This window comes from Aphelocoma coerulescens, unplaced genomic scaffold (assembly GCF_041296385.1).
Source record: "Aphelocoma coerulescens isolate FSJ_1873_10779 unplaced genomic scaffold, UR_Acoe_1.0 HiC_scaffold_181, whole genome shotgun sequence".
NCBI lineage: Eukaryota > Metazoa > Chordata > Aves > Passeriformes > Corvidae > Aphelocoma > Aphelocoma coerulescens.
In genome coordinates, this window is record NW_027183529.1 from 293,999 (window position 1) to 318,608 (window position 24,610).

The 24,610-nt window shown below is 51.7% G+C and overlaps 1 protein-coding gene across 1 annotated transcript in view; it reads right to left on the bottom strand.

Moving 5' to 3' along the window:
* The window catches only part of EIF3CL (eukaryotic translation initiation factor 3 subunit C like), a gene marked incomplete at its 5' end in the record, with an annotated part of 44,999 nt that overhangs the window by 9,931 nt on the left and 10,458 nt on the right, over positions 1 to 24,610 (bottom strand). Inside the window, 8 exon segments of the mRNA XM_068998838.1 lie at positions 2,573 to 2,936; positions 5,213 to 5,372; positions 6,005 to 6,305; positions 9,706 to 9,799; positions 10,810 to 10,935; positions 13,080 to 13,221; positions 20,270 to 20,373; positions 21,304 to 21,448. Coding sequence (XP_068854939.1) covers positions 2,573 to 2,936; positions 5,213 to 5,372; positions 6,005 to 6,305; positions 9,706 to 9,799; positions 10,810 to 10,935; positions 13,080 to 13,221; positions 20,270 to 20,373; positions 21,304 to 21,448 — 1,436 coding nt within the window.

Below are 24,610 nucleotides of genomic sequence, written 5' to 3' on the forward strand. Positions count from 1 at the left end.
AATGCCCCAAGTTTTGGTCAAAATCCTCAAGTTTTGGTCAAAATTCCCAAGGTTTGGGTTGAGGAACCTCCAAGAGATGAAAAAGCTCCGAATTTTGGGGTGGGAGAACCGGAATAGGATCGGTCTGAGGTAATTATGGGTCAGAAGCACCAAGTTTTGGGGCAAAATCCTCAAATTTTGGTCAAAACCCCCGAGTTCTGGTCAAAATCCCCAAGTTTTGGGTTGAGGAACGTCCAGAAGATCCAAAAGCTCCGAATTTTGGGGTGGGGGAAGCGAACCAGGATGGGATTCATGGGATTATGGGTGAGAAGCACCGAGTTTTGGGGTGAAATCCGCAAGTTTTGGTCAAAATCCCCAGGTTTTGGTCAAAATGCCCAAGTTTGGGTCAAAATTCCCAAGTTTGGGTTGAGGAACCTCCCAGAGATAAAAAAGCTCCGAATTTTGGGGTGGGAGAACCGGAACAGGATCGGTCTGAGGTAATTATGGGTGAGAAGTACCAAGTTTTGGGGCAAAATCCTCAAATTTTGGTCAAAATCCTCAAGTTTTGGTCAAAATCCCCAAGTTTTGGTCAAAATCCCCAAGGTTTGGGTTGAGGAACGTCCAGAAGATCCAAAAGCTCCGAATTTTGGGGTGGGGGAAGCGAACCAGGATGGGATTCATGGAATTATGGGTGAGAAGGACCAAGTTTTGGGACAAAATCACCAAGTTTTGGTCAAAACCCCCAAGTTTTGGGTTAAAATCCCCAAGTTTTGGTGAAAAAATGGAGGTTTGGGGGTGAGGAACCTCCAGGAGATGCAGAAGCTCCGGGTTTTGGGGTGGGGGAACCGAACCAAGATGGAATTCATGGAATTACGGATGAAAAGCACCAAGATTTGGGTCAAAATGAGCAATTTTGGTTCAAAAACCCCCCAGTTTTGGTCAGAAAAACCCAATTTTGGGTTGAGAAACCTCAGCAAGAACCAGAACCTCCAAATTATGGAGCTGAAAAACCCAAGACCAAACTGAGGTAATTATGGACCTCAAGCATCTAATTTTGGGTTGAAATCTCCCAATTTTGGGTCAAAAGAGCCTTATTTTGGGCAAAAGAACCGATTTTGGTCTGAAGGACCTCAAGAAGCACCAGAAGCTCCATTTTAAACAATACAAAAACCAAACCAAGGCCGAATCTACGTAATTCTGGACCTCAAACCCCAACTTCTGACCCCCAAACTCCAACTTTTCACCCCAAACCGCCAAATTTGGGTAAAAACCACCAAGTGTGGCTTGAGGAACATCAAGAACCACCAAAACCTCCATTTTAGATGACACAAAAACCAAACCAAGGCCGGATCTACATAATTATGGACCTCAAACCCCAAATTTTGACCCCAAAACCACCAAAGTTCTATCCTAAATCCCCCACTTCGGGTCAAAACCACCAAGCGTGGCTTGAGGAACCCCAAGAACCACCAAAACCTCCATTTTAGATGACACAAAAACCAAACCAAGGCCGGATCTACATAATTACGGACCTCAAACCCCAACTTTTGACCCAAAACTCCAACTTTTGACCCCAAAACCACCAAATTTGGGTCAAAACCACCAAACGTGGCTTGAGGAACATCAAGAACCACCAAAACCTCCATTTTAAGAGATACAAAAACCAAACCAAGACCGAACCTATATAATCATGGACCTCAAACTCCAACTTTTGACCCCAAAACTCCAAATTTTCACCCCAAACCGCCAAATTTGGGTCAAAACCACCAAGTGTGGCTTGAGAAACATCAAGAACCACCAAAACCTCCATTTTAGATGACACAAAAACCAAACTAAGGCCAGATCTACATAATTATGGACCTCAAACCCCAAATTTTGACCCCAAAACCACCAAAGTTCTATCCTAAATCCCCCACTTTGGGTCAAAACCACCAAGCGTGGCTTGAGGAACATCAAGAACCACCAGAACCTCCATTTTAGATGACACAAAAACCAAACTAAGGCCAGATCTTTGTAATTACGGACCTCAAACTCCAACTTTTGACCCCAAAACTCCAAATTTTGACCCCAAACTGCCAAATTTGGGTCAAAACCACCAAGCGTGGCTTGAGGAACCTCAAGAACCACCAAAACCTCCATTTTAAGAGATACAAAAACCAAACCAAGGCCAGATCTACATAATTATGGACCTCAAACCCCAAATTTTGACCCCAAAACCACCAAAGTTCTATCCTAAATCCCCCACTTTGGGTCAAAACCACCCAGTGTGACTTGAGGAACCCCAAGAACCACCAAAACCTCCATTTTAGATGACACAAAAACCAAACTAAGGCCAGATCTTTGTAATTACAGACCTCAAACTCCAACTTTTGACCCCCAAACTCCAACTTTTCACCCCAAACCGCCAAATTTGGGTCAAAACCACCCAAGTGTGGCTTGAGGAACATCCAGAACCACCAAAACCTCCATTTTAAGAGCTACAAAAACCCAACCAAGACCAAACCCACGTAATTACGGACCTCAAACCTCAATCCTTGACCCCCCCAAACCCCCCAAACCCGCAACCCACCCCACCCCCCCCCCCCCATCTCACCCAGCAGGGGCTGCCTCTCGCCGACGCGCAGCTGGTGGTGGAACTGCTTGCTGATCATCCTGCGGCGCGCGTCGAACTCGTGGGCGGCCATGTAGGGGATCTCCAGCAGCATGGCCGCCACCAGGTAGACGCACTCGAGCAGCTCCAGGTTGACGTGCATGTGGAAGGGCACCTGGCGCCGCTTCTCCACCTTCTCCTGCTCGGCGTTGCGCTCCTGGAGGCTGCGCAGGAGCAGCCCCTGGCCCAGGAGCTCCTTGGCACGGCCCGAGGACTGGATGTCCAGCAGGGCGTTGTGGGCATCCTTGATCAGGCCCTGGCGGAAGGCGCAGATGCCCAGCTGGACCATGGTGCGGTTGTAGAGGATCTGCGGGGGGGGAGGGGAGAGAGACGGGTGAGGGCACCTGGGGGGGGGGTGAGGGCAGGTGGAGAGGGGTGGGACAGGTGAGGGCACCTGGAGAGGAGTGGGACAGGGGAGGGCACCTGGGGGGGTGAGGGCATCTAGAGAGGGGTTGGACAGGTGAGGGCACCTGGAGAGAAATGGGACAGGTAAGGGCACCTGGGGGGGTGAGGGCACCTGGAGAGGAGTGGAACAGGTGAGGGCACCTGGGGGGGGTGAGGGCATCTAGAGAGGGGTGGGACAAGTGAGGGCACCTGGAGAGAGGTGAGGGCACTTGGAGAGGGGTGGGACAGGTGAGGGCACCTGGGGGGGTGAGGGCATCTAGAGAGGGGTGGGACAGGTGAGGGCACCTGGAGAGGAGTGGGACAGGTGAGGGCACCTGGGCAGGTGAGGGCACCTGGGGGGGGGGGGGGTGAGGGCATCTGGAGAGGGGTGGGACAGGTGAGGGCACCTGGGGGGGTGAGGGCAGCTGGAGAGGGGTGGGCACCTGGGGAGGAGTGGGACAGGTGAGGGCACCTGGGGGGGTGGGGGCAGCTGGAGAGGGGTGGGCACCTGGAGAGGAGTGGGACAGGTGAGGGCACCTGGAGAGGAGTGGGACAGGTGAGGGCACCTGGGGGGGTGAGGGCACCTGGGGAGGTGAGGGCACCTGGAGAGGAGTGGGACAAGTGAGGGCACCTGGAGAGAGGTGGGACAGGTGAGGGCACCTGGAGGGGTGAAAGCAGGTGGAGAGGAGTGGGACAGGTGAGGGCACCTGGGGGGGTGAGGACAGCTGGAGAGGGGTGGGCACCTGGGGAGGAGTGGGACAGGTGAGGGCACCTGGGGGGGGTGAGGGCGCCTAGAGAGAGGTGGCACAGGTGAGAGCACCTGGGCAGGTGGGAGGGGTGCCCAGGTGAGAGATTCGGGAGGGGAGCAGAGCGACAGGTGAGGTCATCTGGGCAGGTGAGGGCACCTGGAGGGGCAGGAGAAGTGCACATCTCTACCCCCCCAGGTGTGCCCCTCACCTGCCCAGGTGTGCCCCTGCCCCGAGGTGTGCCCCTCACCCACCCAGGTGTGCCCCTCACCCACCCAGGTGTGCCTCTCCCCCCCCAGGTGTGCCCTCACCTGCACGGGCGGGTCTCTGACCCCCCCCCAGGTGTGCCCCTCACCCCCCCAGGTGTGCCCCTCACCCCCCAGCTGTGCCCCTCCCCTGCCCAGGTGTGTGTTACACCCCCAGGTGTGCATTTACCCCCCCCAGGTGAGTCTCTGACCACCCCCAGGTGTGCCCCTCACCTGCCCAGGTGTCTCTCTGTCCCCAGGTGTGCCCTCACCTGCACAGGTGTGTCTCTGACCCCCCCCAGGTGCCCCCCTCACCCCCCCAGGTGTGCCCCTCACCCCCGCAGGTGTGCCCCTGATCCCCCAGGTGTGCCCCTCACCCCCCCCAGGTGTGTCTTCACCCCCCAGGTGAGTCTCTGCCCCCAGGTGTGCCCCTCACCCCCCTCAGGTTTGTCTCAGCCCCCCAGGTGTGCCCTCACCTGCACGGGCGGGTCTCTGCCCCCCCAGGTGTGCCCCTCCCCCCCCCAGGTGTGCCCTCACCTGCACGGGCGGGTCTCTGCCCCTCCAGCTGTGCCCCTCACCCACCCAGGTGTGCCCCTGCCCCGAGGTGTGCCCCTCACCCACCCAGGTGTGCCCCTCACCCACCCAGGTGTGCCCCTCACCCACCCAGGTGTGCCTCTCCCCCCCCAGGTGTGCCCCTGATCCCCCAGGTGTGCCCCTCACCCACCCAGGTGTGCCTCTCCCCCCCCAGGTGTGCCCTCACCTGCACGGGCGGGTCTCTGACCCCCCCAGGTGTGCCCTCACCTGCACAGGCGGGTCTCTGACCCCCCCCGGTGTGCCCCTCCCCCCCCAGGTGTGCCCTCACCTGCACGGGCGGGTCTCTGACGCCCCCAGGTGTGCCCCTCCCCCCCCCAGGTGTGCCCTCACCTGCACGGGCGGGTCTCTGACCCCCCCCCAGCTGTGCCCCTCCCCCCCCAGGTGTGCCCCTCACCTGCCCAGGTGTGTCTTTACCCCCCAGGTGAGTCTCTGCCCTTCCAGGTGTGCCCCTCACCCCCCAGGTGTGCCCCTCCCCCCCCAGGTGTGCCCTCACCTGCACGGGCGGGTCTCTGACGCCCCCAGGTGTGCCCCTCCCCCCCCAGGTGTGCCCTCACCTGCACGGGCGGGTCTCTGCCCCTCCAGGTGTGCCCCTCCCCCCCCAGGTGTGCCCTCACCTGCACGGGCGGGTCGGCGTGCTGGATGTTGTCCTGCAGGTGGGACATCAGCATGAGGTCGCGGGCGCGGTACCAGCGGCTGTGCAGGGCGTGGTGGTAGATGTGGCACAGGATGGCGCAGGTGCGGATGCGGTCCGTGCGGTCCTTGGCGTACACGAACCTGCCCGGCGGGGGCACAGGTGCGTCCTGAGCCCGCCCAGGTGTGCCCAGGTGTGCCCTGAGCCTGCCCAGGTGTGCCCTGGTCCCACCTAGGTATGTCCTGAGCCTGCCCAGGTGTGCCCTGGTCCCACCTAGGTGTGCCCTGAGCCCGCCCAGGTGTGCCCAGGTGTGCCCTAAGCCCGCCCAGGTGTGCCCAGGTCCGTCCTGACCCCACCCCAGTGTGTCCTGAGCCCGCCCAGGTGTGCCCTGGCCCTGCCCAGGTGTGCCCAGAGCCCACCCAGGTGCGTCCTGAGCCCGCCCAGGTGTGCCCAGGTGTGTCCTGAGCCCACCCAGATGTGCTCTGACCCTGCCCAGGTGTGCCCTGAGCCTGCCCAGGTGTGTCCTGAGCCCCACCCAGGTGTGTCCTGACCCTGCCCGCATGTGCCCAGGTGTGCCCTGACCCCACCCAGGTGTGCCCTGACCTCACCCACCCAAGCCCAAGTGTGCCCTGAGCCCCTCCAGGTGTGCCCTGACCCCACCCAGGTGTGCCCAGGTGCACCCTGACCCCACCCAGGTATCCCCACGTGCATCCCCACCCCCACTCCCCCCCCATCCAACCACCTCCCCCCCCCTCTCCGGCCGCCGCCCCCTCACCTGCACAACCTCTCCATCAACGCCTCCGAGTCTTCCTCCTCCTCTTCCTCCTCCTCCTTCTTCTCCTTCTCCTCCTCCTCCTTCTTCTCCTCCTGCTCCTCCCCCTCCTTCTCCGGCCTCACCTGGGCGGCCCCGCCCTTCCTGCGGGCGGCGCCGTAGTCGAACTTGTAGTAGGTGTGGAGCACGCGGCGCAGGTAGACGCGGCACAGCTCCTCGGGGCTGCCCTTGCCCTGCAGGTAGCGCTGCAGCCGCGCGATGATGGCGCAAACGCGGCCCTCGTCCTTCAGGTGCTCCACGTACTCTGCGCGACACGGCCCCGCGTCACCTGGGGAGACTCATCCGGGCACCGGCTGAGCTCCCGGAGTTCATCCCAACCGCCCCAAAATCCACAGGAACCATCCCAAAATCCATGGGAACCACCCCAGATAAGTCCCAGGTGAGCTCCAGGTCACGATTTGGGTCCTTCAGGTGCTCCACGTACTCTGCGCGACGCGGCCCCGCGTCACCTGGGGAGGCTCATCCGGGCACCGGCTGAGCTCCCAGAGCTCATCCCAACCGCCCCAAAATCCAGGGGAATTGCCCCAAAAATCCATAGGAACCACCCCAGGTGAGCCCCAGGTCAGGATTTGGGTCCTTCGGGTGCTCCACGTACTCTGTGCGACGCGGCCCCGCGTCACCTGGGGAGGCTCATCCGGGCACCGGCTAAGCTCTCGGAGTTCATCCCAACCGCCCCAAAATCCACAGGAACCATCCCAAAATCCACAGGAACCATCCCAAAATCCATGGGAACCACCCCAGGTGAGCCCCAGGTGAGCTCCAGGTGAGCCCTGGTTCAGGATTTGGGTCCTTCAGGTGCTCCACGTACTCTGCGCGACGCGGCCCCGCGCCACCTGGGGAGGCTCATCCGGGCACCGACTAAGCTCTCGGAGTTCATCCCAACCGCCCCAAAATCCACAGGAACCACCCCAAAATCCACAGGAACCATCCCAAAATCCATGGGAACCACCCCAGGTGAGCTCCAAGTGAGCTTCAGGTGAGCCCTGGTTCAGGATTTGGGTCCTTCGGGTGCTCCACGTACTCTGCGCGACGCGGCCCCGCGTCACCTGGGGAGGCTCATCCGGGCATTGGGTGAGCTCCCGGAGTTCATCCCAACCGTCCCAAAATCCAGGGGAATTGCCCCAAAAATCCATAGGAACCACCCTAGGTGAGCCCCAGGTCAGGATTTGGGTCCTTCAGGTGTTCCACGTACTCTGCGCGACGCGGCCCCGCGTCACCTGGGGAGGCTCATCCGGGCATTGGGTGAGCTCCCGGAGTTCATCCCAACCGCCCCAAAATCCATGGGAACCATCCCAAAATCCATGGGAACCACCCCGAAATCCATGGGAACCACCCCAGGTAAGTCCCAGGTCAGGATTTGGGTCCTTCGGGTGCTCCACGTACTCTGTGCGACGCGGCCCCGCGGCACCTGGGGAGGCTCATCCGGGCACCAGCTAAGCTCTTGGAGTTCATCCCAACCGCCCCAAAATCCACAGGAACCACCCCAAAATCCACAGGAACCACCCCAAAATCCATGGGAACCACCCCAGGTGAGCTCCAGGCGAGCTCCAGGTGAGCCCTGGTTCAGGATTTGGGTCCTTCAGGTGCTCCACGTACTCTGCGCGACGCGGCCCCGCGTCACCTGGGGAGGCTCGTCCGGGCATTGGGTGAGCTCCCGGAGTTCATCCCAACCGCCCCAAAATCCAGGGGAATTGCCCCAAAAAAAACATAGGAACCACTCCGAAATTGAGAGGAACCACCCCAGGTGAGCCCAGGTGAGCTCCAGGTCAGGATTTGGGTCCTCCAAGTTCTCTAGGGACTCACCTGGAGCTCACCTGGGGCTCACCTGAACTCACCTGGGCTCACCTGGACACACCTGGGGCTCACCTGGAGCTCACCTGGACTCACCTGGGGCTCACCTGGGACTCACCTGGAGCTCACCTGGACTCACCTGGGCTCACCTGAGCTCACCTGGGGCTCACCTGGGACTCACCTGGAGCTCACCTGGGCTCACCTGGGGCTCACCTGGAGCTCACCTGGGGCTCACCTGGATTCACCTGGGCTCACCTGAACTCACCTGAGCTCACCTGGACTCACCTGGGCTCACCTGGGGCTCACCTGGACTCACCTGAGCTCACCTGGAGCTCACCTGGAGCTCACCTGGGCTCACCTGGACTCACCTGGGGCTCACCTGGACTCACCTGGGACTCACCTGGGGCTCACCTGGGCTCACCTGGGCTCACCTGAGCTCACCTGGACTCACCTGGGCTCACCTGGGGCTCACCTGGGGCTCACCTGGACTCACCTGGGCTCACCTGGAGCTCACCTGGACTCACCTGGAGCTCACCTGGGCTCACCTGGGGCTCACCTGGAGCTCACCTGGACTCACCTGGGGCTCACCTGGACTCACCTGAGCTCACCTGGGCTCACCTGGGCTCACCTGAGCTCACCTGGGGCTCACCTGGAGCTCACCTGGAGCTCACCTGGGCTCACCTGGGCTCACCTGGACTCACCTGGGACTCACCTGGGCTCACCTGGGCTCACCTGGAGCTCACCTGGGGCTCACCTGGAGCTCACCTGAACTCACCTGGAGCTCACCTGGACTCACCTGGGCTCAGCTGGAGCTAACCTGGGCTCACCTGAGCTCACCTGGGGCTCACCTGAGCTCACCTGGACTCACCTGGAGCTCACCTGGAGCTCACCTGGGCTCACCTGGGCTCACCTGGACTCACCTGGGCTCACCTGGACTCACCTGGAGCTCACCTGGGCTCACCTGGGCTCACCTGGGCTCACCTGGAGCTCACCTGGAGCTCACCTGGACTCACCTGGGCTCACCTGAGCTCACCTGGGCTCACCTGGACTCACCTGGGCTCACCTGGGCTCACCTGAGCTCACCTGGACTCACCTGGGACTCACCTGGGGCTCACCTGGACTCACCTGGGGCTCACCTGGGGCTCACCTGGAGCTCACCTGGGCTCACCTGGACTCACCTGGGGCTCACCTGGACTCACCTGGGGCTCACCTGGGCTCACCTGAGCTCACCTGGGGCTCACCTGGAGCTCACCTGGGCTCACCTGGGGCTCACCTGGACTCACCTGGGGCTCACCTGGGCTCACCTGGGGCTCACCTGGGGCTCACCTGCCCCACACCGACCCCTCAGCCCCACAGAAACCCCAAATTTTGGGCCAAAATGATGAAAATTTGCAGCAAAATGACCCAAATTCCCATTTTTAAGGGCGTTTAGAGCTTTGTTCAAGGATTTTGGGGGGTTTTCGTGAATCTATGGGGCAGAACTTGGGGGTCTCTGCCCCGCATCGATACCTCTGCCCCATAGAGGCTCCTCAGCCCCCTAGAAACCCCAAATTTGGGGCAAAAATGACCAAAATTCCCATTTTTAGTTTTTTTTAGGGATTTTGGGGGGTTTTCGTGAATCTATAGGGCAGAACTTGTGGGGTCCCTGCCCCACATTCACCCCTCTGCCCCACAGAAACCCCAAATCCGGGGCAAAACCGATGGAAATTCGCACCAAAATGACCGAAATCCCCTTTTTTTAAGCTTTCTTTTCGGAGTTTTCGCGAATCTATGGGGCAGAACGTGGGGGTCTCTGCCCCACATCTCCCCGCCCCAGCCCCACACGTGCCCCCCAGCCCCACACGTGCACCCACCCTGGGAGTGGGGGTCGGTGTTCTGCATGATCTTGGTGAACTCCTCGTCCATTCGCTCCACCAGGGTCAGGACGCAGCCCCGCACCCGGAACGGCTGCCGTGGGGCGGAAATGTGTGGGGCTGGACCCACAAGTGGGGCCTCGGACCCACGTGGCACCCCCCTGGGACCCACAGATTCACCCCCAGCCCCACAGAAAGAGCCTCAGCCCCATAAGGGGAGTTAGAAAGTCTAAAAGGGACTCTCCTGCCCCACAAGTGGCTCCTCAGCCCCATAGATTCTCCTCCTGCCCCATAAGTGGCTGCTCAGCCCCATAGATTTGCCCCCAGCCCCATAAGTGGCTGCTCAGCCCCACAGATTCACACCCAGCCCCAAAAGTGGCTCCTCAGTCCCACAGATTCTCCTCCTGCCCCATAAGTGGCTCCTCAGCCCATAGATTCACCCCTAGCCCCATAAGTGGCTGCTCAGCCCCACAGATTCACACCCAGCCCCATAAGTGGCTCCTCAGCCCCACAGATTCTCCCCCAGCCCCATAAGTGGCTCCTCAGCCCCACATTCTCCCCCAGCCCCATAAGTGGCTGCTCACCCCCATAGATTTGCCCCCAGCCCCATAAGTGGCTGCTCAGCCCCACAGATTCTCCCCCTGCCCCATAAGTGGCTCCTCAGCCCCACAGATTCTCCCCCTGCCCCATAAGTGGCTCCTCAGCCCCACAGATTCTCCCCCTGCCCCATAAGTGGCTCCTCAGCCCCACATTCTCCCCCAGCCCCATAAGTGGCTGCTCAGCCCCATAGATTCGCCCCAGCCCCATAAGTGGCTCCTCAGCCCCATAGATTCACTCCCAGCCCCGTAAGTAGCTCCTCAGCCCCACAAATTCTCCTCCAGCCCCATAAGTGACCCCCCCACCCCCACAAGTGACCCCGGAACCGCCCCATAAATGACCCCAAATCCCAGAAACAAGCCCCAAACCCCCTCCCAGCCCCACAAGCGACCCCCAAACCACCCCATAAACGGCTCCTAATCCCCCTCCCAGCCCCACAAGTGACCCCAAATCCCCTCCCTGCCCCATAACTGACCCCCCGGCCCCACAGCTGCCCCCCGGCCCCACCTGCTCGGGGTTGCTGAGGTTCTCCGACTCCTCCAGGACGTTTTCGCCCACGAAGATCTCGGGGTGGGCAAAGAGCAGCTCCAGGAGCTCCTCGATGCAGCCCAGGCACTTCTGCCACAGCTCGGGCTGGGGGGCGCCCCACAGATCAGCCCCAGCCCCATAGATCAGCCCCAGCCCCATAGATCAGCCCCAGAGATCAGTCCCAGCCCCACAGATCAGCCCCAGCCCCATAGATCAGCCCCAGCCCCAGAGATCAGCCCCAGAGATCAGCCCAGGCACTTCTGCCACAGCTCGGGCTGGGGGGCGCCCCATAGATCAGCCCCAGAGATCAGCCCCAGCCCCATAGATCAGCTCCAGCCCCATAGATCAGCCCCAGAGATCAGCATCAGCCCCAGAGATCAGCCCCAGCCCCATAGATCAGCTCCAGCCCCATAGATCAGCCCCATAGATCAGCCCCAGAGATCAGCCCCAGAGATCAGCCCCATAGATCAGCCCCAGCCCCATAGATCAGCCCCAGAGATCAGCATCAGCCCCAGAGATCAGCCCCAGACCCATAGATCAGCCCCATAGATCAGCCCCAGCCCCATAGATCAGCCCCAGAGATCAGCCCCAGCCCCATAGATCAGCCCCAGCCCCATAGATCAGCCCCATAGATCAGCCCCATAGATCAGCCCAGGCACTTCTGCCACAGCTCGGGCTGGGGGGCGCCCCATAGATCAGTCCCAGCCCCATAGATCAGCTCCAGCCCCATAGATCAGCCCCAGAGATCAGCCCCAGAGATCAGCATCAGCCCCATAGATCAGCCCCAGAGATCAGCCCCATAGATCAGCCCAGGCACTTCTGCCACAGCTCGGGCTGGGGGGCGCCCCACAGATCAGCCCCAGCCCCATAGATCAGCCCCAGAGATCAGCCCCATAGATCAGCCCAGGCACTTCTGCCACAGCTCGGGCTGGGGGGCGCCCCATAGATCAGCCCCAGCCCCATAGATCAGTCCCAGCCTCATAGATCAGCCCCATAGATCAGCCCCAGCCCCAGAGATCAGCTCCAGCCCCAGAGATCAGCCCCAGAGATCAGCCCCATAGATCAGCCCCAGCCCCATAGATCAGCCCCATAGATCAGCCCCAGAGATCAGCATCAGCCCCAGAGATCAGCCCCAGCCCCATAGATCAGCTCCAGCCCCATAGATCAGCCCCATAGATCAGCCCCAGAGATCAGCATCAGCCCCAGAGATCAGCCCCAGACCCATAGATCAGCCCCATAGATCAGCCCCAGCCCCATAGATCAGCCCCAGAGATCAGCCCCAGAGATCAGCCCCAGCCCCATAGATCAGCCCCAGCCCCATAGATCAGCCCCAGCCCCATAGATCAGCCCCATAGATCAGCCCAGGCACTTCTGCCACAGCTCGGGCTGGGGGGCGCCCCATAGATCAGCCCCATAGATCAGCCCCAGAGATCAGCATCAGCCCCATAGATCAGCCCCAGAGATCAGCCCCACAGATCAGCCCCAGCCCCATAGATCAGCCCCACAGATCAGCCCCAGCCCCATAGATCAGCCCCACAGATCAGCCCCATAGATCAGCCCAGGCACTTCTGCCACAGCTCGGGCTGGGGGGCGCCCCACAGATCAGCCCCATAGATCAGCCCCAGAGATCAGCATCAGCCCCATAGATCAGCCCCAGAGATCAGCCCCAGAGATCAGCCCCAGCCCCATAGATCAGCCCCAGCCCCATAGATCAGCCCCATAGATCAGCCCCATAGATCAGCCCCATAGATCAGCCCAGGCACTTCTGCCACAGCTCGGGCTGGGGGGCGCCCCATAGATCAGCTCCAGCCCCATAGATCAGCCCCATAGATCAGCCCCAGAGATCAGCCCCAGCCCCATAGATCAGCCCAGGCACTTCTGCCACAGCTCGGGCTGGGGGGCGCCCCATAGATCAGTCCCAGCCCCAGAGATCAGCCCCAGAGATCAGCATCAGCCCCATAGATCAGCCCCAGCCCCATAGATCAGCCCCATAGATCAGCCCCATAGATCAGCCCTGGCCCCACAGATCAACCCCAGCCCCACAGATCCCCCTGTGCCCCATAGATTGGCATTATTTTTAACCCCAATCCCCCCATTTTTAACCCTTTATTTCCCCCTTTTTCACCAATTCCCCCCCATTTTTAACCCTTTCTTCGCCCGATTTTCGCCCCGTTTTTAACCCTTTCCCACCCCAACCTCCCCCCCTCCCTTTTTAACCCTTTCCCGCCCGTTTTTAACCCCTTCCTGACCTTCATGTAGGCCGCCAGGTTGGGGTTGTAGTCGTAGAGCGAGGCCACGATGTTGAATTTGATTTTCAGCTCCAGCGGCACCCCCAGGTTGTGCTCGTGGGCCACGGCCACCAGGTGCTGCAGCAGCTCGATCTGGGCCGCCCTGGGGGCAGGAAAGGGTTAAAAACGGGTGGGAAAGGGGGTGGGAAGTGTGGGGGGAAAAAAACGGGGTGAAAATCGGGTGAAAAACGGGGGAAACGGAGCAAAAAACGGGGTGGGAAATGGGGTAAAGAAAGGGTTAAAAATGGGCGGAAATGGGGTAAAGGAAGGGTTAAAAAGGGGGTAAAGAAAAGGTTAAAAATGAGGTAAAGAAAGGGTTAAAAATGGGTGGAAATGGGGTAAAGGAAGGGTTAAAAATGGGGTAAAAATGGGGATAAAATTGGGTGAAAAACAGGTGGAAATGGGGTAAAAGAAGGGTTAACAATGGGGTGAAAATAGAAATAAAATTGGGTGAAAAAGTGGTGGAAATGGGGTAAAGAAAAGGTTAAAAACGGGATCCAAATTGGGTGAAAAACAGGTGGAAATGGGGTAAAGAAAGGGTTAAAAATGGGGATGAAATTGGGTGAAAAAGAGGTGGAAATGGGGTAAAGAAAAGGTTAAAAATGAGATAAAGAAAGGGTTAAGAATGGGTGGAAAACGGGGATAAAATTGGGTGAAAAAGTGATGAAAATGGGATAAAGAAAGGGTTAAAAATGGGTGGAAATGGGGTAAAAGAAGGGTTAAAAATGGGGTGAAAATAGAAATAAAATTGGGTGAAAAACAGGTGGAAATGGGGTAAAGAAAGGGTTAAAAATGAGGTAAAGAAAGGGTTAAAAATGAGTGGAAAAGGGGTAAAAAAGGGTTAAAAATGGGGATAAAATTGGGTGAAAAAGAGGTGGAAATGGGGTAAAAGAAAGGGTTAAAAATGGGATAAAAATCGAAATAAAATTGGGTGAAAAACAGATGGAAATGGGGTAAAGAAAAGGTTAAAAACGGGATCCAAATTGGGTGAAAAACAGGTGGAAATGGGGTAAAGAAAGGGTTAAAAATGGGGATGAAATTGGGTGAAAAAGAGGTGGAAATGGGGTAAAGAAAAGGTTAAAAATGAGATAAAGAAAGGGTTAAAAATGGGTGGAAAACGGGGATAAAATTGGGTGAAAAAGTGATGAAAATGGGATAAAGAAAGGGTTAAAAATGGGTGGAAATGGGGTAAAAGAAGGGTTAAAAATGGGGTGAAAATAGAAATAAAATTGGGTGAAAAACAGGTGGAAATGGGGTAAAGAAAGGGTTAAAAATGGGGTAAAAATGGGGATAAAATTGGGTGAAAAAGAGGTGGAAATGGGGTAAAAGAAAGGGTTAAAAATGGGATAAAAATCGAAATAAAATTGGGTGAAAAACAGATGGAAATGGGGTAAAGAAAGGATTAAAAATGGGGATGAAATTGGGTGAAAAAGAGGTGGAAATGGGGTAAAGAAAAGGTTAAAAATGAGGTAAAAAAGGGTTAAAAATGAGTGGAAAAGGGGTAAAAGAAGGGTTAAAAATGGGGATAAAATTGGGTGAAAAACGGGTGGAAATGGGGTAAAAAAAAGGTTAAAAATGGGGTGAAAATTGAAATAAAATGGAGTGAAAACCACATGGAAATGGGGTAAAGAAAGGGTTAAAAATGGGATCCAAATTGGGTGAAAATCGGGTAAGAAAAGGGTTAAAAACGGGGTGAAAAATGAAAAAAAATTGGGATTAAAAGGGGCAAAAATGGGGTTAAAAATGGGCTTAAAATCGAGTTTAAAAAAGGTTAAAAACTGAGTAAAAAATGGGCTAAAACTGGGCGAAAATGGGTGAAAAATGGGTGAAAGAAAGAGTTAAAAATGGGTGAAAATTTGGGTTAAAATGGGTGAAAATTTGGGTTAAAAATGGGTGAAAATTTGGGTTAAAACGGGTGAAAATTTGGGGTAAAATGGGTGAAAATTTGGGTTAAAAATGGGTGAAAATTTGGGTTAAAATGGGTGAAAATTTGGGTTAAAATGGGTGAAAATTTGGGTTAAAATGGGTGAAAATCTGGGTTAAAACAGGTGAAAATTTGGGTTAAAACAGGTGAAAATTTGGGTTAAAATGGGTGAAAATTTGGGTAAAAAGGGGTGAAAATTTGGGTTAAAATGGGTGAAAATTTGGGTAAAAACAGGTGAAAATTTGGGTTAAAATGGGTGAAAATTTGGGTTAAAATGGGTGAAAATTTGGGTTAAAACGGGTGAAAATTTGGGTTAAAATGGGTGAAAATTTGGGTAAAAACAGGTGAAAATTTGGGTAAAAACGGGTGAAAATTTGGGTTAAAATGGGTGAAAATTTGGGTTAAAAATGGGTGAAAATTTGGGTTAAAATGGGTGAAAATTTGGGTAAAAACAGGTGAAAATTTGGGGTAAAATGGGTGAAAATTTGGGTTAAAAATGGGTGAAAATTTGGGTTAAAATGGGTGAAAATTTGGGTTAAAATGGGTGAAAATTTGGGTTAAAATGGGTGAAAATTTGGGTTAAAACGGGTGAAAATTTGGGTTAAAATGAGTGAAAATTTGGGTTAAAAATGGGTGAAAATTTGGGTAAAAACAGGTGAAAATTTGGGTTAAAATGGGTGAAAATTTGGGTTAAAAATGGGTGAAAATTTGGGTTAAAATGGGTGAAAATCTGGGTTAGAAATGGGTGAAAGAAAGAGTTAAAAATGAGTGAAAATTTGGGTTAAAAATGGGTGAAAATTTGGGTTAAAATGGGTGAAAATTTGGGTTAAAATGGGTGAAAATTTGGGTAAAAAATGGGTGAAAATTTGGGTTAAAACAGGTGAAAATTTGGGTTAAAATGGGTGAAAATTTGGGTTAAAATGGGTGAAAATTTGGGTTAAAATGGGTGAAAATTTGGGTTAAAATGGGTGAAAATTTGGGTTAAAAATGGGTGAAAATTTGGGTTAAAACGGGTGAAAATTTGGGTTAAAAATGGGTGAAAATTTGGGTTAAAATGGGTGAAAATTTGAGTAAAAACGGGGTGAAAATTTGGGTTAAAATGGGTGAAAATTTGGGTTAAAATGGGTGAAAATTTGGGTTAAAATGGGTGAAAATTTGGGTAAAACAGGTGAAAATTTGGGTTAAAATGGGTGAAAATTTGGGTTAAAATGGGTGAAAATTTGGGTAAAAACAGGTGAAAATTTGGGTTAAAACGGGTGAAAATTTGGGTTAAAATGGGTGAAAATTTGGGTTAAAATGAGTGAAAATTTGGGTTAAAATGGGTGAAAATTTGGGTAAAAATGGGTGAAAATTTGGGTTAAAATGAGTGAAAATTTGGGTAAAAACGGGTGAAAATTTGGGTTAAAATGAGTGAAAATTTGGGTTAAAATGGGTGAAAATTTGGGTTAAAAATGGGTGAAAATTTGGGTAAAAATGGGTGAAAATTTGGGTTAAAAATGGGTGAAAATTTGGGTAAAAACAGGTGAAAATTTGGGTAAAAATGGGTGAAAATTTGGGTTAAAACAGGTGAAAATTTGGGTTAAAAATGGGTGAAAATTTGGGTAAAAATGGGGTGAAAATTTGGGTTAAAAATGGGTAAAAATTTGGGTTAAAAATGGGTAAAAATTTGGGTTAAAATGGGTGAAAATTTGGGTTAAAATGGGTGAAAATTTGGGTAAAAATGGGTGAAAATTTGGGTTAAAATGGGTGAAAATTTGGGTAAAAATGGGTGAAAATTTGGGTTAAAAATGGGTGAAAATTTGGGTAAAAATGGGTGAAAATTTGGGTTAAAAATGGGTGAAAATTTGGGCTAAAAATGGGTGAAAATTTGGGTTAAAACAGGTGAAAATTTGGGTTAAAATGGGTGAAAATTTGGGTAAAAACAGGTGAAAATTTGGGTTAAAATGGGTGAAAATTTGGGTTAAAATGGGTGAAAATTTGGGTTAAAATGGGTGAAAATTTGGGTTAAAATGGGTGAAAATTTGGGGTAAAATGGGTGAAAATTTGGGTTAAAAATGGGTGAAAATTTGGGTTAAAACAGGTGAAAATTTGGGTTAAAATGGGTGAAAATTTGGGTTAAAACGGGTGAAAATTTGGGTAAAAACAGGTGAAAATTTGGGTTAAAATGGGTGAAAATTTGGGTTAAAATGGGTGAAAATTTGGGTAAAAACGGGTGAAAATTTGGGTTAAAACAGGTGAAAATTTGGGTTAAAATGGATGAAAATTTGGGCTAAAAATGGGTGAAAATTTGGGTTAAAATGGGTGAAAATTTGGGTTAAAACGGGTGAAAATTTGGGTTAAAAATGGGTGAAAATTTGGGTTAAAATGGGTGAAAATTTGGGTTAAAATGGGTGAAAATTTGGGTAAAAATGGGTGAAAATCTGGGTTAAAATGGGTGAAAATTTGGGTTAAAAATGGGTGAAAATTTGGGTTAAAAATGGGTGAAAATTTGGGTAAAAACAGGTGAAAATTTGGGTTAAAATGGGTGAAAATTTGGGTTAAAATGGGTGAAAATTTGGGTTAAAATGGGTGAAAATTTGGGTTAAAAACAGGTGAAAATTTGGGTTAAAATGAGTGAAAATTTGGGTTAAAATGGGTGAAAATTTGGGTAAAAACAGGTGAAAATTTGGGTTAAAATGAGTGAAAATTTGGGTTAAAATGGGTGAAAATTTGGGTAAAAACGGGCGAAAATTTGGGTTAAAAATGGGTGAAAATTTGGGTAAAAATGGGTGAAAATTTGGGTTAAAATGGGTGAAAATTTGGGTAAAAACGGGTGAAAATTTGGGTAAAAACAGGTGAAAATTTGGGTTAAAATGGGTGAAAATTTGGGTTAAAAATGGGTGAAAATTTGGGTTAAAATGGGTGAAAATTTGGGTTAAAAATGGGTGAAAATTTGGGTTAAAATGGGTGAAAATTTGGGTTAAAAATGGGTGAAAATTTGGGTTAAAATGGGTGAAAATTTGGGTTAAAAATGGGTGAAAATTTGGGTTAAAATGAGTGAAAATTTGGGTAAAAAGGGGTGAAAATTTGGGTTAAAATGGGTGAAAATTTGGGTAAAAAGGGGTGAAAATCTGGGTAAAAAGGGGTGAAAATTTGGGTTAAAATGAGTGAAAATTTGGGTTAAAAATGGGTGAAAATTTGGGTTAAAAGGGGTGAAAATTTGGGTTAAAAATGGGTGAAAATTTGGGTTAAAATGAGTGAAAATTTGGGTTAAAAATGGGTGAAAATTTGGGTTAAAATGGGTGAAAATTTGGGTTAAAAATGGGGTGAAAATTTGGGTAAAAATGGGTGAAAATTTGGGTTAAAATGGGTGAAAATTTGGGTTAAAAATGGGTGAAAATTTGGGTTAAAACAGGTGAAAATTTGGGTTAAAATGGATGAAAATTTGGGTTAAAATGAGTGAAAATTTGGGTTAAAATGGGTGAAAATTTGGGTTAAAATGGGTGAAAATTTGGGTTAAAATGGGTGAAAATTTGGGTTAAAAACGGGTGAAAATTTGGGTTAAAAATGGGTGAAAATTTGGGTAAAAACAGGTGAAAATTTGGGTTAAAATGGGTGAAAATTTGGGTTAAAATGGGTGAAAATTTGGGTTAAAAATGGGTGAAAATTTGGGTTAAAACAGGTGAAAATTTGGGTTAAAATGGGTGAAAATTTGGGTTAAAATGGGTGAAAATTTGGGTTAAAATGGGTGAAAATTTGGGTTAAAACAGGTGAAAATTTGGGTTAAAATGGGTGAAAATTTGGGTTAAAATGAGTGAAAATTTGGGTTAAAATGGGTGAAAATTTGGGTTAAAAATGGGTAAAAATTTGGGTTAAAAATGGGTAAAAATTTGGGTTAAAATGGGTGAAAATTTGGGTTAAAATGGGTGAAAATTTGGGTTAAAAATGGGTGAAAATTTGGGTAAAAATGGGTGAAAATTTGGGTTAAAAATGGGTGAAAATTTGGGCTAAAAATGGGTGAAAATTTGGGTTAAAACAGGTGAAAATTTGGGTTAAAATGGGTGAAAATTTGGGTAAAAACAGGTGAAAATTTGGGTTAAAATGGGTGAAAATTTGGGTAAAAAGAGGTGAAAATTTGGGTTAAAATGGGTGAAAATTTGGGTTAAAATGGGTGAAAATTTGGGTAAAAACAGGTGAAAATTTGGGTTAAAATGGGTGAAAATTTGGGTTAAAAATGGGTAAAAATTTGGGTTAAAAACGGGTGAAAATTTGGGTTAAAATGGGTGAAAATTTGGGTTAAAAATGGGTGAAAATTTGGGTTAAAATGGGTGAAAATCTGGGTTAAAAATGACTCCAAAACGGCTGAAAATGACCTGAAAACGGGATTTTTATGGGAATTCAGCTCGCTATGGGGCAGGGATCTATGGGGCAGGGATCTGTGGGGCAGGGCTGGAATCTATGGGGCAGAAAAAGAAATCTATGGGTCAAAAATCGGCTTAAAATGACTCAAAAATGACCCAAAAATGGGATTTTAATGGGAATTTTGACCCGCTATGGGGCAGGATCTATGGGGCAAGATCTGTGGGGCAGGGATCTGTGGGGCAGGCATCTATGGGGCAGAGAAGGAAATTTCTGATTCAAAAAAGGCTCAAAAATGACCCAAAAATGGATTTTAAAGGGAATTTCAGCTCGCTATGGGGCAGGAATCTATGGGGAAGAGATCTATGGGGCAGGATCTATGGGGCAGGGATCTATGGGGCAGGGCTGGAATTTATGAGTCAAAAATGGCTCAAAATGACCCAAAAATGGCTCAAAAATGACCCAAAAACGGGATTTTAATGGGAATTTTGACCTGCTATGGGGCAGGATCTATGGGGCAGGATCTATGGGGCAGGGATCTATGGGGCAGGGATCTATGGGGCAGGATCTATGGGGCAGGGATCTATAGGGCAGGGCTGGAATTTATGAGTCAAAAATGGCTCAAAATGACCCAAAAATGGCTCAAAAATGACCCAAAAATGGGATTTTCATGGGAATTTTGACCCGCTATGGGGCAGGATCTATGGGGCAGGATCTATGGGGCAGGGATCTATGGGGCAGGGCTGGAATTTATGAGTCAAAAATGGCTCAAAAATGACCCAAAAATGGGATTTTCATGGGAATTTTGACCCGCTATGGGGCAGGATCTATGGGGCAGGGATCTGTGGGGCAGGGATCTATGGGGCAGGATCTATGGGGCAGCCCTGACCTGTCGGTTCCCTTCTTGCCGCGGGCCTGCAGGATCTCGTTGAGTTTCTTCACCACGAGCCCCACGGTGATCTCGGTGCCCTTGGCGAACATCTTGGGCTTCTCCTGCCCCACAGCGGCCTCCAGTTATGGGGCTGGGCCCGGATCGGGACCCCCAAGTGCCACTTATGGGGCTGGGCCCGGATCGGGACCCCCAAGCGCCACTTATGGGGCTGAGAGCCCAAAAATCCCCCTAAAAATGGCACTTATGGGGCTGAGCCCCATAGATTGACACCAAACCTTCACTTATGGGGCTGAGTCCCACAGAAATCCCCCCCAAACCGCCCCAAACCCTCCCAAAACCTCCACTTATGGGGCTCAGCCCCATGGATTCAGTCCCAATCTGCCCTGAAATTCTACTTAGGGGTCCCAGCCCCACACAAATCCCCCCCAAACCACCCCAAAATCTCCACTTGTGGGGCTGAGCCCCATAGATTGACCCCAAACCTTCACTTATGGGGTTCAGCCCCACAGAAATCCCCCCCAAACCACCCCAAAATCTCCACTTATGGGGCTGAGCCCCAAAGAAATCCCCCCCAAACCACCCCAAACCCTCCCAAAACCTCCACTTATGGGGCTCAGCCCCATAGATTCAGCCCCAATCTCCCCCAAATTCCACTTATGGGGCTGAGCCCCACAAAAAAAAAAACCCCTAAACCACCCCAAAACCTCCACTTGTGGGGCTCAGCCCCATAGATTGACCCCAAACCTTCACTTATGGGGCTGAGCCCCACAGAAATCCCCCCCAAACCCTCCACTTATGGGGCTCAGCCCCATAGATTCAGCCCCAATCTCCCCCAAATTCCACTTATGGGGCTGAGCCCCACAAAAAAAAAACCCCTAAACCACCCCAAAACCTCCACTTATGGGGCTCAGCCCCATGGATTCAGTCCCAATCTGCCCTGAAATTCCACTTAGGGGTCCCAGCCCCACAGAAATCCCCCCCCAAACCCCCACTTAGGGGTCCCAGCCCCACAGCTGCCCCCTGCCCCACACCTTGATCAGGGGGACGCCGCACTTGACCTTCTCCCACTCTCCGCCTTCCTCCTCCTCCTCCTCCTCCTCGCGCCGACTCTTCCGCTCCAGCTTCTTCTTGGCCTTCTCCTCGCGGCGCCGCTCGGCCCCACGGCGCTCCTCGTCCCTGCCCCACACATCTGTGACCCACAGATCCCTGCCCCATAGATCCCTGCCCCACAGATCCTGCCCCATAGCGGCTCCAAATCCCCATAAAAATCCCATTTTGGACCCATTTTGGGCCCGTTTTGGACCCATTTTGGACCCACACGTTCCACTCACTGCCCCACAGATCCTGCCCCATAGATCTCTGCCCCATAGATCTCTGCCCCATAGATCCCTGCCCCACAGATCCTGCCCCATAGCCAGCCCAAATTCCCATGAAAATCCCATTTTGGACCCATTTCGGGCCCGTTTTGGACCCATTTTGGACCCACACGTTCCACTCACTGCCCCACAGATCCCTGCCCCATAGATCCCTGCCCCATAGATCCCTGCCCCATAGATCCCGGCCCCATAGCGGCTCCAAATCCCCAAAAAAATCCCATTTTGGGCTCATTTTGGACCCATTTTGGGCTCGTTTTGGACCCATTTTGGACCCACACGTTCCACTCGCTGCCCCACAGATCCCTGCCCCATAGATCCAGGTCAGACCCATAGATCCCTGCCCTATAGATCCCTGCCCCACAGATCCCTGCCCCACAGATCCCTGCCCCATAGATCTCTGCCCCACAGAGGCTCCAAATCCCCCTAAAAATCCCATTTCGGGCTCGTTTTGGACCCATTTTGGACCCACACGTTCCACTCGCTGCCCCACAGATCCTGCCCCATAGATCTCTGCCCCATAGATCCCTGCCCCATAGATCCCGGCCCCATAGCGGCTCCAAATCCCCAAAAAAATCCCATTTTGGGCCCATTTTGGACCCATTTCGGGCTCGTTTTGGACCCATTTTGGACCCACACGTTCCACTCGCTGCCCCACAGATCCCTGTCCCATAGATCCCTGCCCCACAGATCCCTGCCCCATAGATCCCTGCCCCATAGATGCCTGCCCCACAGATCCTGCCCCATAACGAGCCGAAATTCCCATAAAAATCCCATTTTGGACCCATTTTGGGCTCGTTTTGGATCCATTTTGGACCCACACGTTCCACTCGCTGCCCCACAGATCCCTGCCCCATAGATCCAGGTCAGACCCATAGATCCCTGCCCTATAGATCCCTGCCCCACAGATCCCTGCCCCATAGATCTCTGCCCCACAGAGGCTCCAAATCCCCCTAAAAATCCCATTTCGGGCTCGTTTTGGACCCATTTTGGACCCACACGTTCCACTCACTGCCCCACAGATCCCTGCCCCATAGATCCCTGCCCCATAGATCCCTGCCCCATAGATCCCGGCCCCATAGCGGCTCCAAATCCCCAAAAAAATCCCATTTTGGACCCATTTCGGGCTCGTTTTGGACCCATTTTGGACCCACACGTTCCACTCGCTGCCCCACAGATCCCTGCCCCATAGATCCCTGCCCCCCATAGATCCAGGTCAGACCCATAGATCTCTGCCCCATAGATCCTGCCCAATTTTAGTGCAATTTTTAACCCTTTCTCCCCCAATTTCCCCCCCATTTTAACGCAATTTTAACTCTTTCTTTACCCGTTTTCCCACCCAATTTTAATCCCATTTTTAACCCTTTTCCACCCAATTTTAGTGCAATTTTTAACCCCTTCTCCCCCCCATTTCAACCCCATTTTTAACCCTTTCTCCCCCAATTCCAACCCCATTTTTAACCCTTTCTCCCCCAATTTCGATCCCATTTTTAACCCTTTCTCCCCCAATTTCAACCCCATTTTTAACCCTTTCTCCCCCAATTTCAACCCCATTTTTAACCCTTTCTCCCCCAATTCCAACCCCATTTTTAACCCTTTCTCCCCCAATTTCGACCCCATTTTTAACCCTTTCTCCTCCGTTTTCCCCCCCATTTTTAACCCTTTCTCCTCCAATTTCAACCCCATTTTTAACCCTTTCTCCCCCAATTTCGACCCCATTTTTAACCCTTTCTCCCCCAATTTCGACCCCATTTTTAACCCTTTCTCCCCCAATTTCGACCCCATTTTTAACCCTTTCTCCCCCAATTTCAACCCCATTTTTAACCCTTTCTCCTCCAATTTCAACCCCATTTTTAACCCTTTCTCCCCCAATTTCGACCCCATTTTTAACCCTTTCTCCTCCAATTTCGACCCCATTTTTAACCCTTTCTCCCCCAATTTCGACCCCATTTTTAACCCTTTCTCCCCCAATTTCGACCCCATTTTTAACCCTTTCTCCCCCAATTTCAACCCCATTTTTAACCCTTTCTCCTCCAATTTCAACCCCATTTTTAACCCTTTCTCCCCCAATTTCGACCCCATTTTTAACCCTTTCTCCTCCAATTTCAACCCCATTTTTAACCCTTTCTCCCCCAATTTCGATCCCATTTTTAACCCTTTCTCCTCCAATTTCAACCCCATTTTTAACCCTTTCTCCCCCAATTTTGTCCCCATTTTTAACCCTTTCTCCCCCAATTTCAACCCCATTTTTAACCCTTTCTCCTCCATTTTCCCCCCCATTTTTAACCCTTTCTCCCCCAATTTCAACCCCATTTTTAACCCTTTCTCCCCCAATTCCAACCCCATTTTTAACCCTTTCTCCCCCAATTTCGACCCCATTTTTAACCCTTTCTCCTCCAATTTCAACCCCATTTTTAACCCTTTCTCCCCCAATTTCGACCCCATTTTTAACCCTTTCTCCCCCAATTTCAACCCCATTTTTAACCCTTTCTCCCCCAATTCCAACCCCATTTTTAACCCTTTCTCCCCCAATTTCGACCCCATTTTTAACCCTTTCTCCTCCAATTTCAACCCCATTTTTAACCCTTTCTCCTCCAATTTCAACCCCATTTTTAACCCTTTCTCCCCCAATTTCGATCCCATTTTTAACCCTTTCTCCCCCAATTTCGATCCCATTTTTAACCCTTTCTCCTCCTGTTCCCCCCCATTTCTAACCCATTTCTCCCCCAATTTCAACCCCATTTTTAACCCTTTCTCCCCCAATTTCGACCCCATTTTTAACCCTTTCTCCTCCATTTTCCCCCCCATTTTTAACCCTTTCTCCCCCAATTTCGATCCCATTTTTAACCCTTTCTCCCCCAATTTCGACCCCATTTTTAACCCTTTCTCCCCCAATTTCGACCCCATTTTTAACCCTTTCTCCTCCATTTTCCCCCCCATTTTTAACCCTTTCTCCCCCAATTTC